The sequence below is a fragment of the Hylobates moloch genome, unplaced genomic scaffold, assembly GCF_009828535.3.
Source record: "Hylobates moloch isolate HMO894 unplaced genomic scaffold, HMol_V3 SCAFFOLD_7, whole genome shotgun sequence".
Lineage (NCBI taxonomy): Eukaryota > Metazoa > Chordata > Mammalia > Primates > Hylobatidae > Hylobates > Hylobates moloch.
The window spans coordinates 128097416-128115424 of NW_026652282.1; the positions used below are offsets into that span (position 1 = coordinate 128097416).

General features: G+C 41.6%; 1 protein-coding gene across 1 annotated transcript in view; it reads right to left on the reverse strand.

Moving 5' to 3' along the window:
- The window catches only part of AFF2 (ALF transcription elongation factor 2), a 486418-nt gene that overhangs the window by 35183 nt on the left and 433226 nt on the right, over positions 1–18009 (reverse strand). Inside the window, exons 11-14 of the mRNA XM_058441365.1 lie at positions 13073–13232; positions 10183–11193; positions 8337–8458; positions 3861–4083 (exon numbers count right to left, since the gene is read on the reverse strand). Of these exons, the coding sequence (XP_058297348.1) occupies positions 3861–4083; positions 8337–8458; positions 10183–11193; positions 13073–13232 (1516 nt within the window). The remainder of the gene's footprint in view (positions 1–3860; positions 4084–8336; positions 8459–10182; positions 11194–13072; positions 13233–18009) is intronic.

The window sequence follows — 18009 nt, forward strand, 5'->3', positions numbered from 1 at the left end:
AAATAGTTTCCATTAGGTCCAGCTTTTTAAAACATCTTGTCATAAATGCTTTGAATGTCAAGCACCTTACGAAAGAAGGCAAAAAAAAAAAAAAAAAAAAAAAAAAGAAAGAAAGAAAGAAAGAAAACAATGCACACAGCTTGAGGATAAATAGGTGACCCTGGATATTTTATGAATGCCATGAATCACCAGCTTTTGTTCTATGATGACACCAAACATCAAGCTAATTGGGTGCTGTGATTACATAGCTCCACCGTCCCATTAAGACAGCCAAGGCAAAGGTCTAAATCCAGTGGTAAATGTGAGGGGAAAGGGAAGGAAGAATATAGAGAGGAGAGAGGAGGACGGAGGGAGAAAGGAAGAGATGCGTGGACAAAGAGAGGGAGAGATAGAGATATCAAATAAATCCCTTAACCCCGATGTGGATATTTTTGATAAGGGAACCAACCCAGAAGCTTTCTCTAGGGTAAGTAACGTACTCAGGTCACTCTGCAAAATACCAGATATGGTCCAGCAAAATACCAGGAAACTGTACTCTAATCATCCCTGCCCTGGCTGAACTGAGGTTGAAGCAGCCCTTTTGTTCATGTGAGGCTTGATTGGTTTCTAGCTAAGTGAAATGTGAGTGTGTCTCCATTTTGTTTTGAAATCTTGGGATGGTGAAGCCTCATTTCTACCAGGTCCAAAATCAAATGGGTAAGATATTTACAAGGGCTTTGCTTTGAACTGTCATTGCTATAGAGAGGATGGAGAAAGGAGGTGGTAAGATTTGTAATTATGTGACAGTGTGGTATCACAAGACTACTGCCGTGTTCAAGTGGCTGACTCTGCCCTCCCGCCCCCAGCAACTGTGGGACTTTCCTGACTGTTCTCTCTCTGACCATACTTCCCATGGTGCCTCCTCTTCCTTCTGCTCTTCTGAATTGGTATCTCTCTAAGGTTGGTGTTCCCCAAAGTTCACTCCGCAGTTCTCTTCTTTCCTGATATGATCTGTCAATCTTGTGTGTTGTTGGCACAGATTCAACAATAAGTAGGTAACACCCAAATGGAAACCTCAATCTTACCCAATCTCCAAAGCTCCAGCCTACAGTGACCATCTTAGGACAATTCTACCAACATGGCCATTAGCACCTCAAATTTTTGGCAAATCAAATCACTAATGAAACCAGTTTCCTCTTTCTGTTAATGGTAGGATGGTCTTCCCTGTCATCAAAGCTGAATTTCTCCGTGTCAATAAAGAGTTTCCAAACTGACTTTGGTACAGTGACACAGGGAACTGCAGTAGTATCTGGGTTAGCGGCATCGAAACTGGCAAGGTAGAGACTCCCCACCTTTCCTTCCATTTGAGCTGCTCTGCTTTAATCAGCTTTATATATTGAAGTTCTGAAAATTACTTCGCTTTGAAAAATGATAATGCTCCTAGAACTCTTTTTGAAAACCATTGCTCTATTTCATCTTTAATTTTTCTCCCTCAACATTACCAGTTAATTGCAGTTAATTACTCCTATTAATTGTATCTCCCCAACATCTCTTGAATTTGTCCCTTTCTCCCTCAAAGCCTCAAAATGCAGGCCCTCATGGCTTCTCACTGAGACTAACAAAGAGTCTCCTGACTGGACTTCCAGCCCTTGAGCTAGCTTCTCCCTCCACCCTCAATCTGCTGTCTGCTAGCTTGAGCTTCCTGAACAAAGTTCCTGGCATCTCCCTGCCCTGCACTCAAATGCACACTCAAAGCTGAAGCTCCTTTGCTGGCATTCAAGGCCCTACCTGATTTGGCTGCAGCTTTCTGCCCAATCTCTGACTGTTCCCTTCCATGAACCTTAGTTTCAACTGAACTGAACATGTCCCTGCTTTTTTCACTTTCCTGATTTGATACATGTGAAGTTTTAGATTTCAAAAAGCCTTCCATTCATTTGTTTCTTTTTTTACCACCTTGTGATAATTTATTCAACTTATTATTTTTATTGCATTTTGAAATTTTTATAATTGTGGTAAAACACAGATATAATAAAATTTATCATCTTAACCATTCTTAAGTGTACAGTTCAGTCATGTTAAGTATACTCACATTGTTGTGCAACCAATCTCCAGAACTCTTTTCATCTTGCAAAACTGAAACTCTGTACCCATTAAACAGTATCTCCCCATTTACCCTTTGCCTTAGACCCTTGCAACCCCCATTCTACTGTCTGTCTCTATGAATTTAACTACTCTAGGGACCTCATGTCAATGGAATCATATGGTCTTGGCCTTTGGTGTCTGGCTTATTTCACTTAGCATAATGTCTTAAAGGTTCATCCATGTTGTAGCATATGACAGGATTTCCTTCCTTTTCCACTGTGTGGATAGACCACATTTTCTTCATCCACTTCCCTTCATTTTTAAACCCTACTCATCTATTAAGAATCAACTCAGGAAATGCCTCCTCCACCAGGAAAACTACCTTATGCCTACAGCCAGAAGTGCTTTAATCCTCCTTGGACCATTCAGAGACCTGTCTCTATCCCTGCCCTAAGACACCAATCACCAGCTATTTTATATTCTAGTCCTTTGAGCACGTGTCTCATTGCTCACTTTAGACTGAGAGCTCTTTGAGCACTGGAGCCATCTCTGATTTATGATACTATCCCTCCACCCCACAGCCCAGTGCCCTCAGTGTTTGCTGAGTGCATGCATGCACGTATGCACGGACACTTGCCATAGTCAACAGGGTCACTTTAAAGATAAAAGCCAAATGTGAAATGTATTTCTTATATTTATATGGATCTTTTACACTTCATCCTGGACCTTCTGAATACAAAATAATTATTACCACCTAGATCTCACTGATATAAATGTGCTGAGAACCTATGCATCTACAAATTGTTATGATGGATACGAAGAAAATGAGGATTTTTTTTCAACCCAAACATTTTAAAGGAAACAGAGCCATAAAAAACTTGTAAGCCAGCTTTGTGTCTCCACTGCCACAGCCAGATTGGCCTAGACCAAACAGTTAGGCCAGCCCAAGACAGTGTCATTTGTCTCTATGGCCAAGATATGTGTGGCAAGAACCCCAAAACATTACATCCACCACACATGGCATTTATGTCAGTCCTGGCACATCTGACTGGAAATGGCTGAATTCAGCCGTGATCATGTAAGTTATATAAAAATGTCATCTCTCCACACTCACTCACCCGTTGAGTTAATAAACAGGACTTCATGCCTAAACGGAATAGAGAAGACTCTGCGAGCACAAAATTGCAAACGTTTTTGGAGCTAGAAGCTTTATAGATCATCTAGTCAAATCCACTCATTTTATTATCTCAGAGATGTTTCATGATTGGCCCAGAGTCATAGAGCAAATTTGTTGCAGTGCTAGCACTATACAAGTTAAGAGTTAAGTATCTTAACTCACAGACTAAGGCAAAAATTATGCCACAAAGTCTCCTAGATTTCAAATCATTAATAGAAAGAATGGCCCAAGAAGAGGCACTGGTTGCTCACTGCTATCAGAGAAGCCTAGTGATTTCCCTAAGAAGGATGATATATTTCTAGGAGCAAATATTAATATATTTATCATGTTTCCCCAGTAGATTTTAGCCCTTGTGGAAATGACTTTGCAGATTCTTTTAAGCATTATCATTGTCATTATAACATCTGTATCATTTATAATCCCTAATTATTTGTGACAATATACTAGGCACTATACAAAGAGAAATAATGGAGAGTTTGTGTATTTGTATACACAGGCCTCTCATATTTCTTCTCTGCATCTTCCTCCCTTCCTCCTGCAACATCCCCAAATGATCAAGTTAGATGAGCTGCGTTAATTTGTTTCTACCTGACAATTATAATATTTCTTCCAAGATGCTTACATTTACCGATATCCCTTTGAAAGTAGCACAGAATTTGCCTTCAGTTCTCTTAGGTTTGGTAGATGTGATTTGTCCAGTCATGGCGATGTTTTTGTCTTGACCAAAGGGACCATTATTGCCACTGACATTTCTGCGGCGTGGAGGGTCCTCTGGCAGTGGGGAAAGTGGAGGAGGAAATAGTTTTTCTTCCTTTCTTCTATTTGCTCTCCTGGATGAATTATTTCTGTGGAAAACAAGAAGTGTAGGGTGTCACAAAGTCTTCTCTCTCTTTATTCCGATTTTCCCCATGATGCTAGTACTGTCAGCTGAAGTCATATTTTAACTGCTATCCGTCTACCTATGGTGAAGAGCATATCTAAAAATGCACATAGACATAGATATAGATATCTATATAAATATAGATATCTCTCTATATAAACATAGATATATGCATACATATGTATCCAAGAATAAACTCATGTCTTTGCAGCAGAACTCCATGACAAATGTAAATGCCTAATGGAGTGTGCTACAGTAGGATATTTTCAACTTTTCAAGATTACTGTTAATTAGATTTTTATGGAAAATACAATGAAGACTTTAATCCCATCATTTTTCAGGATGGTTCCTACTTATTTTGCCCTAGGACTTAACTTCACAGTCATGCAATAAATGGCACAATAAAGAATCAGTGGAAGAATATTTTCTTAAGAAATATTATGCTTATGCATTACTTAGAAATAAATAATGCACTAAATAGTATTGCGACATACATTGCAAATTGTATATACAGAATGTTCTACTCCAACGCCAAGCATAATCAGCCTCTGACCTTAAATTGTTATATTGAAGTGCTGATGTACTCCACTTTACAAAACTCCATTTAAAAATATTATTTTGTCATATTCACACTAGACATCTGCAATTTTAAAAGTACTCCCGTGCTTTCAAACTGATTTATCTGCCCATTAAATGGGCACCATCAAATAGTCTGAGACTTCAAATAAAACAGAACAACTGAAACCTTATGCTAGCTGTTTAACATGGTAATTGGGTCATGGATTTTCATTTTAGTTACTGTCTTAGACTAATCAATGAAGATTACTTGAATTTTAATCTTTTCTTAGACAACTAATATTGCACTGTGCAGCTATTTACTTTTCATGATTATTGACTACAATTTTCAATAGCAAATTAAGTCAACAAGAATTTATGTTTTCCTCTTGGTCAATTTCAGTCAGTGTCTAGAAATAAAGATTTACAATATCTCAAAGCAACAAATCAAAGATGAACAAGCATTCAAGTGGTCTGATTCCCTAAAACAGAAGTCAATGCAGACTCCTTGGCCCACTTCCACTGTGTTGCACAAAATTGCTAATTGTAATATGTGTCATCTTCTCCATCTTTTGTTTCATAAATGTGGCCCTATGTTAATGTTTGTTGTGTAGCGAAACTGAAGAAACGCAACTGTTTCTGTCATTACCTCAATTGATTAGAATTAATTAAAAATACTTTCCAATGGATTTTAAAAATTGCTTTGACATGTATAACCATTTTAAAACAGTAGTGATGCCCGATTAAAATGATGGTGAACATATGGATTAAGATTCTTGTCCATGAGGAAGCTCCACAAATAGCAGATCACATTAAGTGTAATAATTACAAAGGCACCAGGCCTTTGGGAATTTACGTGTGTGGATGTCAAGCATTGCTGTGGCATCTACAGGAGGTGAATGGTGGTTCATTAGCTGTAAATACTCCCCCACTACTTGAGCTGCCTGAGGAGAAACTGGGGGCTGCAATGGAAAGAGCTGCTTCTGAGAGGCAGTTAATTTGCCATTGGCAACCACAGTCATGCAATGCCTGCCTGTCTGCCACTAAATCAACCAGCGGGGATTCAGTGCATTCTGTACAGTGAGCACCCGTGACCTGGCCCCCTTTACATCTGCCTGGTCATGATCTGGAACCATGGGGTCTTTAAGGACTTCCTTGGTGAAAGACACCTAGGGAGCATTTTCTAGAGGCCACTCAGTCATTGTTATGACTTACAACTACAAAAACAGCTTTTGTGTCTTTGGGTACCTCTTCCAGTACGCCAGAGTAGAACAGGAGACAAAAGAAGAGCATCACTACCTGCACTCAATTCCTCAGAGGGCCTGCTGAAGGTACCAGCTCTAAAGAAGAAGGGGAGGTCCAGGAGAGTCCTTCTGTTGAACTATGGGGAACTATAGCTGTCATAGTCTGGTGTGGAATCTTTGTTAGGTTTAGAATAGTCATTTAGAAAAGTGAACGTTGTCTCCCATTTTGTTTGAAAGGTTAATAAGGCACAAAGGTGCAAAGCTTGAGGAGAGGATTCCCAGGAGGAGACCCCTAAGAGGTCAGTCATTGCTTCATTCTTCCTCAACTCCAGAAAGTTTTCCAGAGAAAACTCATCTGTTTGATGGGCATAAGAAACTCATTGAGGCTCTTTCTGAATGATAAATGCTACAAGGGAAACACTGCTTTCCCACCTACTAAAAAAGCAGAGACATTATAAAGATAGTGGATTAAAGACACCATTTGGTGTAAGGAACATGGCTGTGCTGCAGCCGAGCAGGCATAGGGCAGCAGGCATAGGCTGAGGTAAACAGCCTAGATGACTCAGTGGATTGGGGCACAAGCGCACAGTCCCATGTCTTACATAATCATAGCCATGAAGATGTAACACAGAGAAGCTCACCACCTGGCTCTCAGCCACTATTGTTTGTGTAATGTAGAAATGTAACACTCATCGTGTGAAGGAGCTGCTAAATAAAGCTATGTCTAATTTACCTGCTGTCTTTTGAGTGCTCTTCAAGCTCCCTGCTCCACATCCACACACTCCCCTCAGACCTCAGCTGGGGTTGGACCCCAACCCTGAGTGTGACATTTGGTAAGAACCAACTCAAATGACTAGACCTTTATGTAATACTTGGTCATCTCTCTTTTATAAGATGGGGAAGGCGACAGGCCACTGGGTCACCTAGAGAGTGTAGCAGTGGGGACTGAAGGTTGTGGCAAGGCTGGATGGCCCAAACTGGTCCAAGCCTGGAAACTGAGGGAACAATGCCACCACAGCGATGCCATTTTAGTCCTTCCTCCTTGCAAACAACGGAGGAGGGCTCTGGAATGACCATGTCTGACCATCAGGGGAGCATGCCTCCTCACATGCCTGGTCTACCCTCAGGTGAAGGGGTCAGCTTGCTCCACTGGAAGGGTCTCTAGTTCTGAGAACTTCAAGTATGTATGTGAAGGGATGTTTCAGAGCAAAGTTTTACATCAGAGAATACAGACGAACCTCACCAATAACTACTGATCCTCAGGGCGGGGGGCAGCCCAGAACCCAAATCTCCTTATTAGTTAAACCAGATCTAGTGGTAATTGATCTTTTCTTTCCTTTCATCTCAAAACAACAAAGATCCAGACAAATGTAAGCTGATAAGTTATTTCCGACATCTTATCTGTAGCAGATTGATGCCATATCACTGATGTTAAACTGTAATCTGTGAAATCAATTGTTAGCTGCAGTTAGCCAGATTGCCTCTCTGCTCTGGGCTGCTAATAGGCTCCAAAACTGGCTTTGATGGAAGTAATCTCTAACGTTGAATGAATTTATGGCAATAATTACTCAGACAGAATGGTTCAAGTAGCTGACATGATTGTTAGTGAAGTGATATTTATAAGACAGAAATAACTTGGTCACAATGCTTGGCAGAAACAGAAGGCAGGACTTCTCTAAAGAAGACTCAAGCTGTTTGAATGAGGAGGTGCCAGGAGGCCTCCTGCCGGACTCTGGAACCTTCCACACAGAGAGAGAAGGAAGAACAGGTGCCAGCTCCTTGGAATGATATGTTTGGGGAGGCCAGAGAGATGAGCTGTCTGGGAGTGGCCCTCCTCCTGGGACAGTTCTGTGTCAGGAAAAGATGGCTTCTTTTTTTTTTTTTTCATTCCCTTGGCTTCTGTGGAGTTCCGGACATAGCTACTGGTCCTCAAGATTCATATCAATGTTAAGTAACGACATCAAAGAGGAAGCAGCTGCCTCATTCTGTCAAGATCAAGGAGTTGCTTTTCCAGGGAAATTGAGTAATCACCATCAGAACTGAATGTTGGGTAGAAGCAGGTGATCTGGTTAAAGTGATAGGGGTTCTCTTGATGCTTCTTGTTAATTTATTTACTTCCTTTTCCGCTTCACTGAGTGCTAAAAGTTCGTTTTGACTAATTTTAGTGATAAATCTGAATTAGAGTAAAGAAATGTTGCTAAAAGCTCATGAAGTCACCCCAATTCTGGCAGCCTATGTTGTACCCCTTATCACACCCTTGTTAGACCAGTGGCCAGGGACAGCTGTCAGGCCTTGACTGAGAGACTCCTGTTTTTTACCTTAAAGTCTGGGGCAAGATCCCCTAAACAGGTTCAATTAGGATTTCTCAGGAATCTGAACAATCATACCAAGCCATCATACAGAGCCAGGGCAAACTCACTCTCTAGTGTTGGGAGGCTTGTGGGGTGGGGCTGGTGAGATGCAAGGGGGGAGCAAGCAGATAGTTGTGGCCTCCTCCAGGCGCTGCTTCTTCTCAGGGATCTTCTCTGCAACTTCTGTTGGCTTTAACAGGGAAAAAAATACACAGAGCTTGAAATGCATGGCACCATTCAGACAATCATATTTTATACACTAAAAATGAGCAAGATACATAGTTTGCTTTTATTTTAACTTCTAGATTAGGTAGGTGAGTTAAATGTGCACCTTTGATCAGACAGAAAAGCAATCAACCTTGCCTAGCCTAGTCCTACAAAGAAGTTGGCATTTGAGAGAGTAGAACTGTGTAATCTGAACCTCTGTGTAAAGACTGGGTGGCATGGGAATCTCACGACAAAAGTAAAGAGAATCTATTAATACAATTTTTGGACACTTCTCCCATCAACAATGCCCCCACAAATGAGTAGTTTAGAAACTAACATTGTGACTTGAATGTGACATAAATCCTGTCCGAGCAGCATGGGGATCATGGCTGACATATAAAGGTTGCTTACACAATGAGCACCATGCAAGGAAATGAACCATGTTCAAAGCACACCTTTGGACTTTTGCATGTGCTGTTTTGAAGGTACACTGTCAGCTGTGGTTGTATTGTCGTCATCACTAAATGTGGAGAATCAATGGTAGGGCAAAGGCCTTTGACTTCTTGGTCCCTATTTTGGAATATAGGTTGAGTAGCTATTATCCAGAATAGTTGGGACCAGAAGTGTTTCAGACTTTGAATATTTTTGAATTTTGGAATATCTGCATTAAACTTACCAGTTGAGCATCTCAAATTCAAAAATCCAAAATCTGAAAATGCTCCAATGAACACTTATTTCTCCTTAGTGTCATGTCAGTGCTCAAAACGTTTCAGATTTGGAGCATTTCGGATTTTGGATTTTTAGATTTGGGATGCTCAAACTGTACTCTCATTAGGTATGCAACTCAGAGAGAATATCCTCTGTTTTGGAACTTGTAAAATCAAGCTGAATGATGACTACCATCATTTTTGCATCATCCTAGTCAGTAGGATGGCCTAGCCACAGTGGGGGCTGCGGCCCTATGAGGAATCTTAAGTCTTTCCTGGAAAGGGACAGAATAAATGAAGAAAGGACTGGGAACCTCCTCTCTAGCCACTGTGGCAGCCTTAGAAAGAAGATTACCTGAATATCATCATGAGATAACGTCACTCTAAAAAAAACTACCCTAAGATGTGGAGATACGACAGAATGAGCGTACTGGATACCAAACAATTTCTCTAGACATAGTTCAAATGAAAAGGGCCACTCTGGATTTCACCTTATGAGTATACTTTATAGCCTTGGAATTCAGCTCTAACCTTCTGCAGGTAAGATTTTCCCAAATCCAGCCTACCACATAGATCAGTGATCCCAGCAGGCTGGGCAGAACATGTGGTTGGTAGGACCCAGGAGACTTAGAGTATAACTGGGCTGTGGAGATGCTAACGTTTGTCCAGAGAAATGAAAAAGCCCTAGAAGATGCATTCGGACATTGAGGGCACTTGTGTGCCTTGCCTAAGTAAGGAGACTTTCTTCATATTTTTATTTCCTACACGTCATAAGCCCTCATATGCCATAATGGACACTCTTGCCACTGGCTACAGATCATTCCTAGTTTTTCCTCTCTGGTCATGTCAAATACTGCATTTCCCACAGAAAGCATCATCACCTTTACCAAAATCTGCAATGCACTGCCATTGGCTTCCTTGAAAATGAGGCTCAAGATCAAGTTAGACAACACACAAACACTGCTCACAAGCACGTGGCAGGCCACTTTGGACAGCTCACCTTGTGCTTACGCTTGCCCTTAGGGGCTGGTTTCTCCACAGCTGTGACAGTTGTCTGACGCTTGGGTTTTGTGGCAGTCTCCTTGTGGTCTGGCTTGGCAGGTGCTGCATGGAGTGAGTTGTGGCCAGGTACTCTAGAGAGTAAGTCAAGGTCAATCTTCACCCAGAGGTTTTTCAGGTTCTCATGATCTTGCAGAGGTGACAGCATTTCAGTTTGCATGACAGGAATGGGTGAAAATGTTGGCTCTTCATTACTGATGGATAAGTTGTTGTTGCTGCCACTGCTACTCATTAAGGTGCTGAGGGTCAGGCTGGCACCACAGATTTCCTTGGATTTGGCAGTATTACCTCCAGAAATAATGCATGGAGGCAGGACTTTGATTTGCAGGGTCTCTTCCTGATCTGTGTTGGAGTCAGATGTAGATGAATCTGTTTCAATGAATTCCCGAGACTTTGGCACAATCTTGCCAGGCCCTCTGTACTTCTTCTTCTCGGGAGCCAAGGGGATGTTAGGTCTTGGTTCTTTCCTAGGGGCTGGTTTGTGGGCAGTGGCTTTGTTGCGGCCTCTTGGTGGATCATGAAGCTCCACACTTTCTTTTTCTTTGGGAGTGCTGCTGGTAATATTTGGTTTGGGCCAGGTAAACTCGTCAATGCTGGTGTTCTTCTCAACTTTTTTGGGCTGTTTTTTCCCAATTGTCCTTTGAGACACTGTCTCACTAGTTGTTGACAACTTATGCTTCAAAGCCTTTGTTTCTGGAATTTTCTGAGTGGGCCGTGGACGGGCTTTCTCCCTAATGAGACTGAGGAGAGGCCTTTCTTTGGGTTCAGCTGGGACCTGACTGGCATTCGTCTTCGCTTTCATCTGGACTTCCATTGGTTGGATGATTGGAGGAGGCAGAGAAATAGTCTCCATGGGTGTTTCATTTTGGCCACAAATAAAAGACTTGTTCTGGGATGTCACTTTGTTAAGCCATTTATCCAGTTGCCACTTGTTGGTTGAGGGTGGCTCAGGCTGCAGATTGAGAAACAGCAGCAAGAACGATTTTTACACTTGGGAAGGATTCAAGAGAACCCTCAGTACAGAGACTACTACTAAAAGCTTTGGATGTCAAGTGACCGTTCACACATATACAAATACACACACTCACACACATACACCTGCACATACCCACTATCCATAATATTCAAATGACCTAAATAGCCAGATACAAACCAGCTGCAGTCTACTTATTTAAGCTCATTTCTACTCCTTCTCTACTTTGGCCAGGAAGAAAAGAATTATTCACAGAGAGATGTTCCAGTGCGTTGGCAGGGATGCCCATGAGGAAAACCTGTTTCCCAAATCCTTTGTGGGAATCATCACTCAACCTCTCACCAGGAGGCAGAGGTAATAGTCTCTGATCCTGAAAGGAATGTAAGCGCACCTCAAGTATAATTCAAAAGGAAAGGCTTTCCAGCTGCCAGAGTGCCAGTGCCTTCTATGTGATGCTGTCATTCCCTGCAAACAGATCAGGCCTTTTGTATTTTTACTGAAGGACAAAAAGATTTTACTTCCAAAAAATAGAAACCACTGAGCTTTCCTTGGTGTATGGGCAATAACCAATTTATAGGAACATGCATGCAGACATTAGCATCCACTAAACCATGGCAATGATGCATACTATTCGGGTCCTTGATTCCTAACTCTGAGTTCTGCCAGCTGAAAAAAGAGCCATCATTTTTATTAGAAGAGCTCTTCTTTTGAAAGCCATCAGCTGAGGCTTGTGGTACCAGCCAATAGAGGGTGACAGAATTAAAAACACTTGAGTAGTTGTGATAGCAACCTGCACAAGACAATGGCAGGCAAAGGTTGAGGAAGTTGTATCAGCTGCCACTGTGGGCAGCGGAGCTCTCGGGTTGAGAACGTCAGCTCTGGATACACGTGGACCGGGGTTTTCAGGCCTGGCTCTACTACTGTCTATCTATCTGTGAGGTCTTGGGAAAGCTCTTTTTAACCTCCTAGAACCTTATTCTCTCATTTGTAAAACAAAAATAATAATAAGTACTCTGTAAGGTTGTCATGAGGATGATATGAGAAAATGCAAGTCAAGAGCCCAGCACAGTGCCTGGCACATGCATGGTCCATGTTCAACAGGTATCTCTATTATTAATAGCAGTAATATTATTATTGTCTCCTAGTTTTCTTTCCTGATTATTGAAAAACAAGTGTATGAAGAGCCGGGGGTTGAGGGTGGAATTTACTTGCTGTACCAAATGCAGGCTCAGGGAAATTGAGCGGCTATCCTGGACTCAGAGAGGATGTGAAGCAAATTCTTTTATTTCAAAATTATTATTTTAGTATTTCATGGAGCTGTGTTAAATGTTTTGGTGAATTATTATCAAACACACTTGAAGGATGCATATTAAAATAAAGAACATATAACATTTAAATAATCATTTTACCTTTAAGGAAAGCCATACTTCTTGGGTCTTACTTGCCAAGTGGCAATTCACACATTAATCACGAGTATGGGTTAGTGTCCCCAAGGCCAGAATCGGATCTTGACTGGCTTCATTGGGTCTCTCAGAAGACAAGCTGCTAGTCTATTCATTACTATGCTAGTTTTACTATGCTAAGAGAAGCTAAGAGAGTCACACAGCAAATCAGTCACACAGCAAAAAATGTATGCATGTTAGGAGTATGTGAATATATGTTTTTTAAAAATGCTGTTAAATATCTGGATACTTCTCTGAAGTGGTTATTGTGCTAAATTAATTATTAATTATTGTGCTGAAAGTGTGTGTGTGTGTGTGTGTGTGTGTGTGTGTGTGTGCGTGTGTGCGTGTGTGTGTTGAGGGTGCTGCCTCCGGGACAGGCAGATCATGGTTAGGGCCCTGGCACCTTCACTCACCTCTGGAGTTGCCACACGAGGTGCCTCATTAGATTCGCTGTCAGTGGTGCTACTTTCAGTGTCTGAATCTGACTCAGAGCTGCTCTCCGATTCGCTGGAGCTGCCAGAACCCCCGCTGGCTTGCACTGCAGGTGGGGGCTGGGGAGTGGCCAAGGGTGGGCTGAAAGAAAAACAACATAATTCAATTGCCTCATTTACTCTCAAATAAGATGGAAAACAGCCCAGTTCAGCTGAAGGGCCTATGATCCGTGAAATGTAGGTAGAGTGGGGTTTACTGTTCCCATTTTATAGATAGGAAACGTGAGGCTTAGGAGGCCCAGTGACTGGCCCAAGTTGAAAGGTTTGAAGAGAACCAGGCCTACGTGTATGCAAGTTCCTTGGCTTTCCATCACACTGCCTTGTCTTCCAGAAAAGCCTTGCCACCCTCACTCAACATAAAAACCTTAAGCCAAGTTTGCATGCCTTCTGGATGCAGATATAGACGTAGTGCCTTAGATGTTGAACTGTCCCATTTTTTTTCAGTTAAGGTAGTTTTTCATTTTTTGTTGCCCCCTTGTTCAATACCCCACAAGTTCATCAAGGGGCTCTGATCTTAGCTAAACATATGGTATATAGTTCTATTACCAAGAAGCAGTGAGTTCAATTATCATTTTAATTAGAGGAAACTGAGGTTCAGAAAGGGGGTGGAGCTGGTCTTTGCCTCGCAGCTAGTTGGAGAGCCAAGACTAGCACCTAGCACCCTGGCCCCCCAGCTCCTTCAAAGGGCACTAGCTGTGCTGAGCATATTCATTGCTGAGGGCCTGGCGCTCAGCCCCAAAGTGACTAGAGTTGGTCCTCAATTTCTGTCTGTTGGGTGCATGAATAAGGGAATGAGACAACACACTTCTAGGCCTCCTCCACCATACTTTTTATGACCTCTTTGTAACTCTTACAAGGAGTTATGATCATAAGAGAGCAACCAGCTGTAATGATTGATTTTAAATTTGTAAAGCTGACCAAGCAAAGCATTTGGAAAGTGACACCATTTGCTACTCTGCCTTTATTGATAATTAATACTCCTCCTTACCGATCGTTTGCTCTCTGTGTCCTATAACAAGTCAGCCTCAGCTGCATCTTGGCACACTGGGGTATGCCATCACCTTTCTTTTTCTCATTGTCACTTTGGACTGAATTTTGCTTTCTCTCAGAAATGGGTCTCTAAATTTGGGGGAAGGTTCTAATCTCCCTCTGTCTCTTCAGCCTAACCCCTCTTTGGAGATCAGTTTAGCTCATGGGGAGGGGAGTGCTCGGGGCCTGTTTGTCTGTTTGCCATCTACTGGGCCTTCACAGCCTCTTGCATGCAGCAGCAACTTGACTTGCTCTCTGCCTCACATTCCCCAAATCTGACGCAGCAGCTCAGTCAAGAGAGCCCAGTATGGTCCTGGAGGTCACCTGGTCCTGTGGCCCCATGTTCAAATGTGAGAAAGAGGATCCTCAAGGATTCCCCAGCCCCCAACTCAAGGAGCACAGACCTTTATTCATTGCCTGAACCCAAACGAGTTCATGACCCCACCCCATGCCTTCACTAGAGCCTGTTCTCCAACATTACAACTCTCACTCGCTGAGCTGGAGCCATACTGAGCTGCTGCTTGGGAAGGAATAGGATCTCTTCAAAGCCAGCACGGGTTCCTCATCAGTCACTACTCAGTGCAGAGGGCCTTTCCACTTCCTGTGCCGTGTGTCCTTAAAGACTGGCCCTTTAATCTCCCAGGTAGACATTTTCTTTCACATAGTGAAAGCTCATTTTAAACTGCTATCTGCTAAGTAAATGCGAACTACAAGTACATTTCTCTGCCAAGTACATCAAGAGATTAGGGAAAGTACAAGAAATAAGGAGACTACTGTATCTCCTGGGAACTGTGTGTCTTCCTCCAGCAGTGGGGGGGAAAGGGAGGAGACCTATAACAGGGTTCTTATTTCCCTGCATTCCTCTGTAGATCTCTCTTTAGTGTCAGTAATGATACCCTATTTATGCAAAGTTCTCTTTAAATCTAATCAATTGTTTTTGTCTTTGGTTACTAAATAAAGATTGAGAGAACAGAAATCTAAGTGAGACTAATCCAGAGATTAGGCTAACTTGGCCTCAATTCCTCCCAAGTTTTAAATATAACACAGAGCATCTGCAACACTGAGAATACTGGGTGGTGGATTGAGGGATAAAATCTAATTTGTATCCACATTTATGATTCTCAAGAGAAAAGGCTGTTTCCTAGTGTCATTTCACATTTATGCACTCATTTCTTTTAATACGAAGCTGGTCATCCTGCTATTACTAAGCTAAAATAGACTCTAGGTTGACTTTGGAATATTTCTGGATAGAGTTCCACTTACTAGATAATTTTTTAGCAACTTCTGTAAGAAACAAAAAATCCCTGGGATTACTCCCTCAAAACCAAATACATTAAGGTGATACACATGAAGCACGGATGATTTATTTACCAAAATCAACTTATTCCTTAGCTAAATCAAAGTTTCATGGATTTAGTAAAAAAATTGGTGTGTGTGTGTGTGTGTGTGTGTGTGTGAGAACAGATGTATTCTAGTATTCAGATGTTTTTAATTTTAAAAAGTAATATGCTGAATATACCATATATAATATTCTCAGTGGGATCTGGGTAAGCACCCCTTAATAAAACTTGTTGCTATTGTTGCAGTAACATTCACAGTAAGAGGAATACATAAATGTTTTAAATAAATATCTTTACAACAGTTTAGATCAGGTTTTATCATCAAATGAGTTTGTCTCAAGGTTAGAAAAAATATTGGTTCTCAGAACTTTTTGAATTTCAGAATTGTAAGAAATTATGGATGTGAATAGAAATCATATATGAAAATGTGACAATACTTATAAGTAGATATAAATAAAGACATGAAATTAAAACTGTTTTCAACATAAGGGCAACCTTGACTGAGATCCAATGAAATGAGACCTGAAATTATGTATCCTAAGAATTTTTATAGCTAAATCTGTTTCTGTGTTCTCAGGTGGGACTCCATGCACAGTCAATTTTGACAATGAACACATACAGGAAATTAGTATAGGAAGAACAAGAAGTACATCAGCTTTTTCTACTTACACATACAGATATGGGGATAAGAAGGAGGGACTTTAATTCAGGGAGGACACCATGAGAACTCAGACTAGGGGTGAAGGACTTCAGTGTGTTAATGAAAAGGAATTGCTTTCTCTGGGAAGTTGCACAGGTGGAAATGGAGAGGCAGAGTTTGTGGAAGGGAATAATGGTTGCTTAACTGGAGGCAAAATTGCTCTCACCAGCACCTTTCCTGTGCCTCTACTCTCCATCTTCTGCTCATGGGCTTGCTGGAGACTGTACATGCAGCCAGTCTGCTAAGGAATGTAAGCTTTACATCTGAGTCTGGGCCTCATTTCCTGTGGGCCTACCTTGCGCCCGGTTGGGACTGCTCCCAGGGACAAAACGTGAGTACAAAACTGAAACATTGTCTTTAAAAGCAGGACAAACATCAATAGCTGAATAGTTGGCTTAAGGCCACATTCTTGTCTGGAATATACCATGGAACTTTCAAGTTGGCAAAGCATCATAATATGTCACTTTCAGTTCTTCACTGAAATCTGTTAGCTGTTCAGCTAGTTAAATTTCCACTTCTGCTACATTTATTTTCATACGTTACTAATTTATTTTCCAGATGTACATTAAAGTGGCTATGAGTAAAGCTAGCCCATGTAATACTTGATTCTGCCTAGGAGATGAAAAACTAATGCACAGTTTATATATTCTTCATTCACTAAAACTGTATTAATGTTATTTTCCACACATCATTTACTTTCATATTTCAATAAACTGCTTTTAAAAAGAATGCTAGTGATTACAACAAACATAATGTCTGATACTAAAAATAATTAACATTTGCTATATTAAACCATCCACTCTATAGTCTGTAAATATTAAAAGTGTACTCAGTAACTTCACTACAATGTAATAAAACTTCTCAAAGGACCCACATTTGTAATGACTTCAAAGTCAACTGCTCAACCTTTTCAAAGATCAGATTTTGCTATCATATTCATCAGAGTGAGCCATCTTTACCAAGTAGAACTAAGCTTCATTTTAATCCCAAACCCATTCATTAGGTCTTCATGGTCATAGGCCAGACTGGGGGCAGAGAAGATGGCTTAGCAAGTCAGTGACCCTAGCGGGGGAATCCAAAGCTGGGGAAGGTGATCAAAGAGTAGGCCAGTGGGACAGAAGCTGGGGAGGCATTTAAGATGCCTTCTCCAGACAGGGTTGGCCCTGGTGGAAAGCTTGAGAGTGCCAGGGGAAAAAGATGGGCTTTAAGAGAACAGTCTGGGCACCCTAGACTCTATATGTGATAGTCTTTCTATGCTTACACCACCCAGACTCTTCTGCAATAAAGGGATTAATGTGTAGCACCATAATTAATGAATAGATGCAGAAAAGATGGAGAGGCCAAAGGCCACATTGAAGAAACCGACTATTCTGCCTGAAGAAGACTCTGGGTTGGGGGTGGGGGGAGGGGCACATATACTGAAAATTTTCAAACAATGCGCAGGTCTGCCCTGGCGGCAGGGAAAGAGTGGGCTTGTTCTGAACTTCCACGGTAAATACAAAACCAATGAGTTGGAGATCTAGTCAGGAAGATTTTACCTCAACATCAGGAAATGCTTTTAAAAACTTACAGCTGACCACAGAAAGAATGCACTACCTTGCATTGCCAGTGAACCCTGCACTTTAGGTGAGCAGATAGCCAGCGGCTATAAAGAATGTGGGAGAAGAATCCTTATTGTGGGTCTGAAGTGGGGTTGGATGATCTTTAGTATGGAGTCCTGATAAGTAGGCAACAATGAGGAAGGGCCCCCAGGTGTAGGAGGGCCCAGGTGGGGAAGAACAATGAACAAT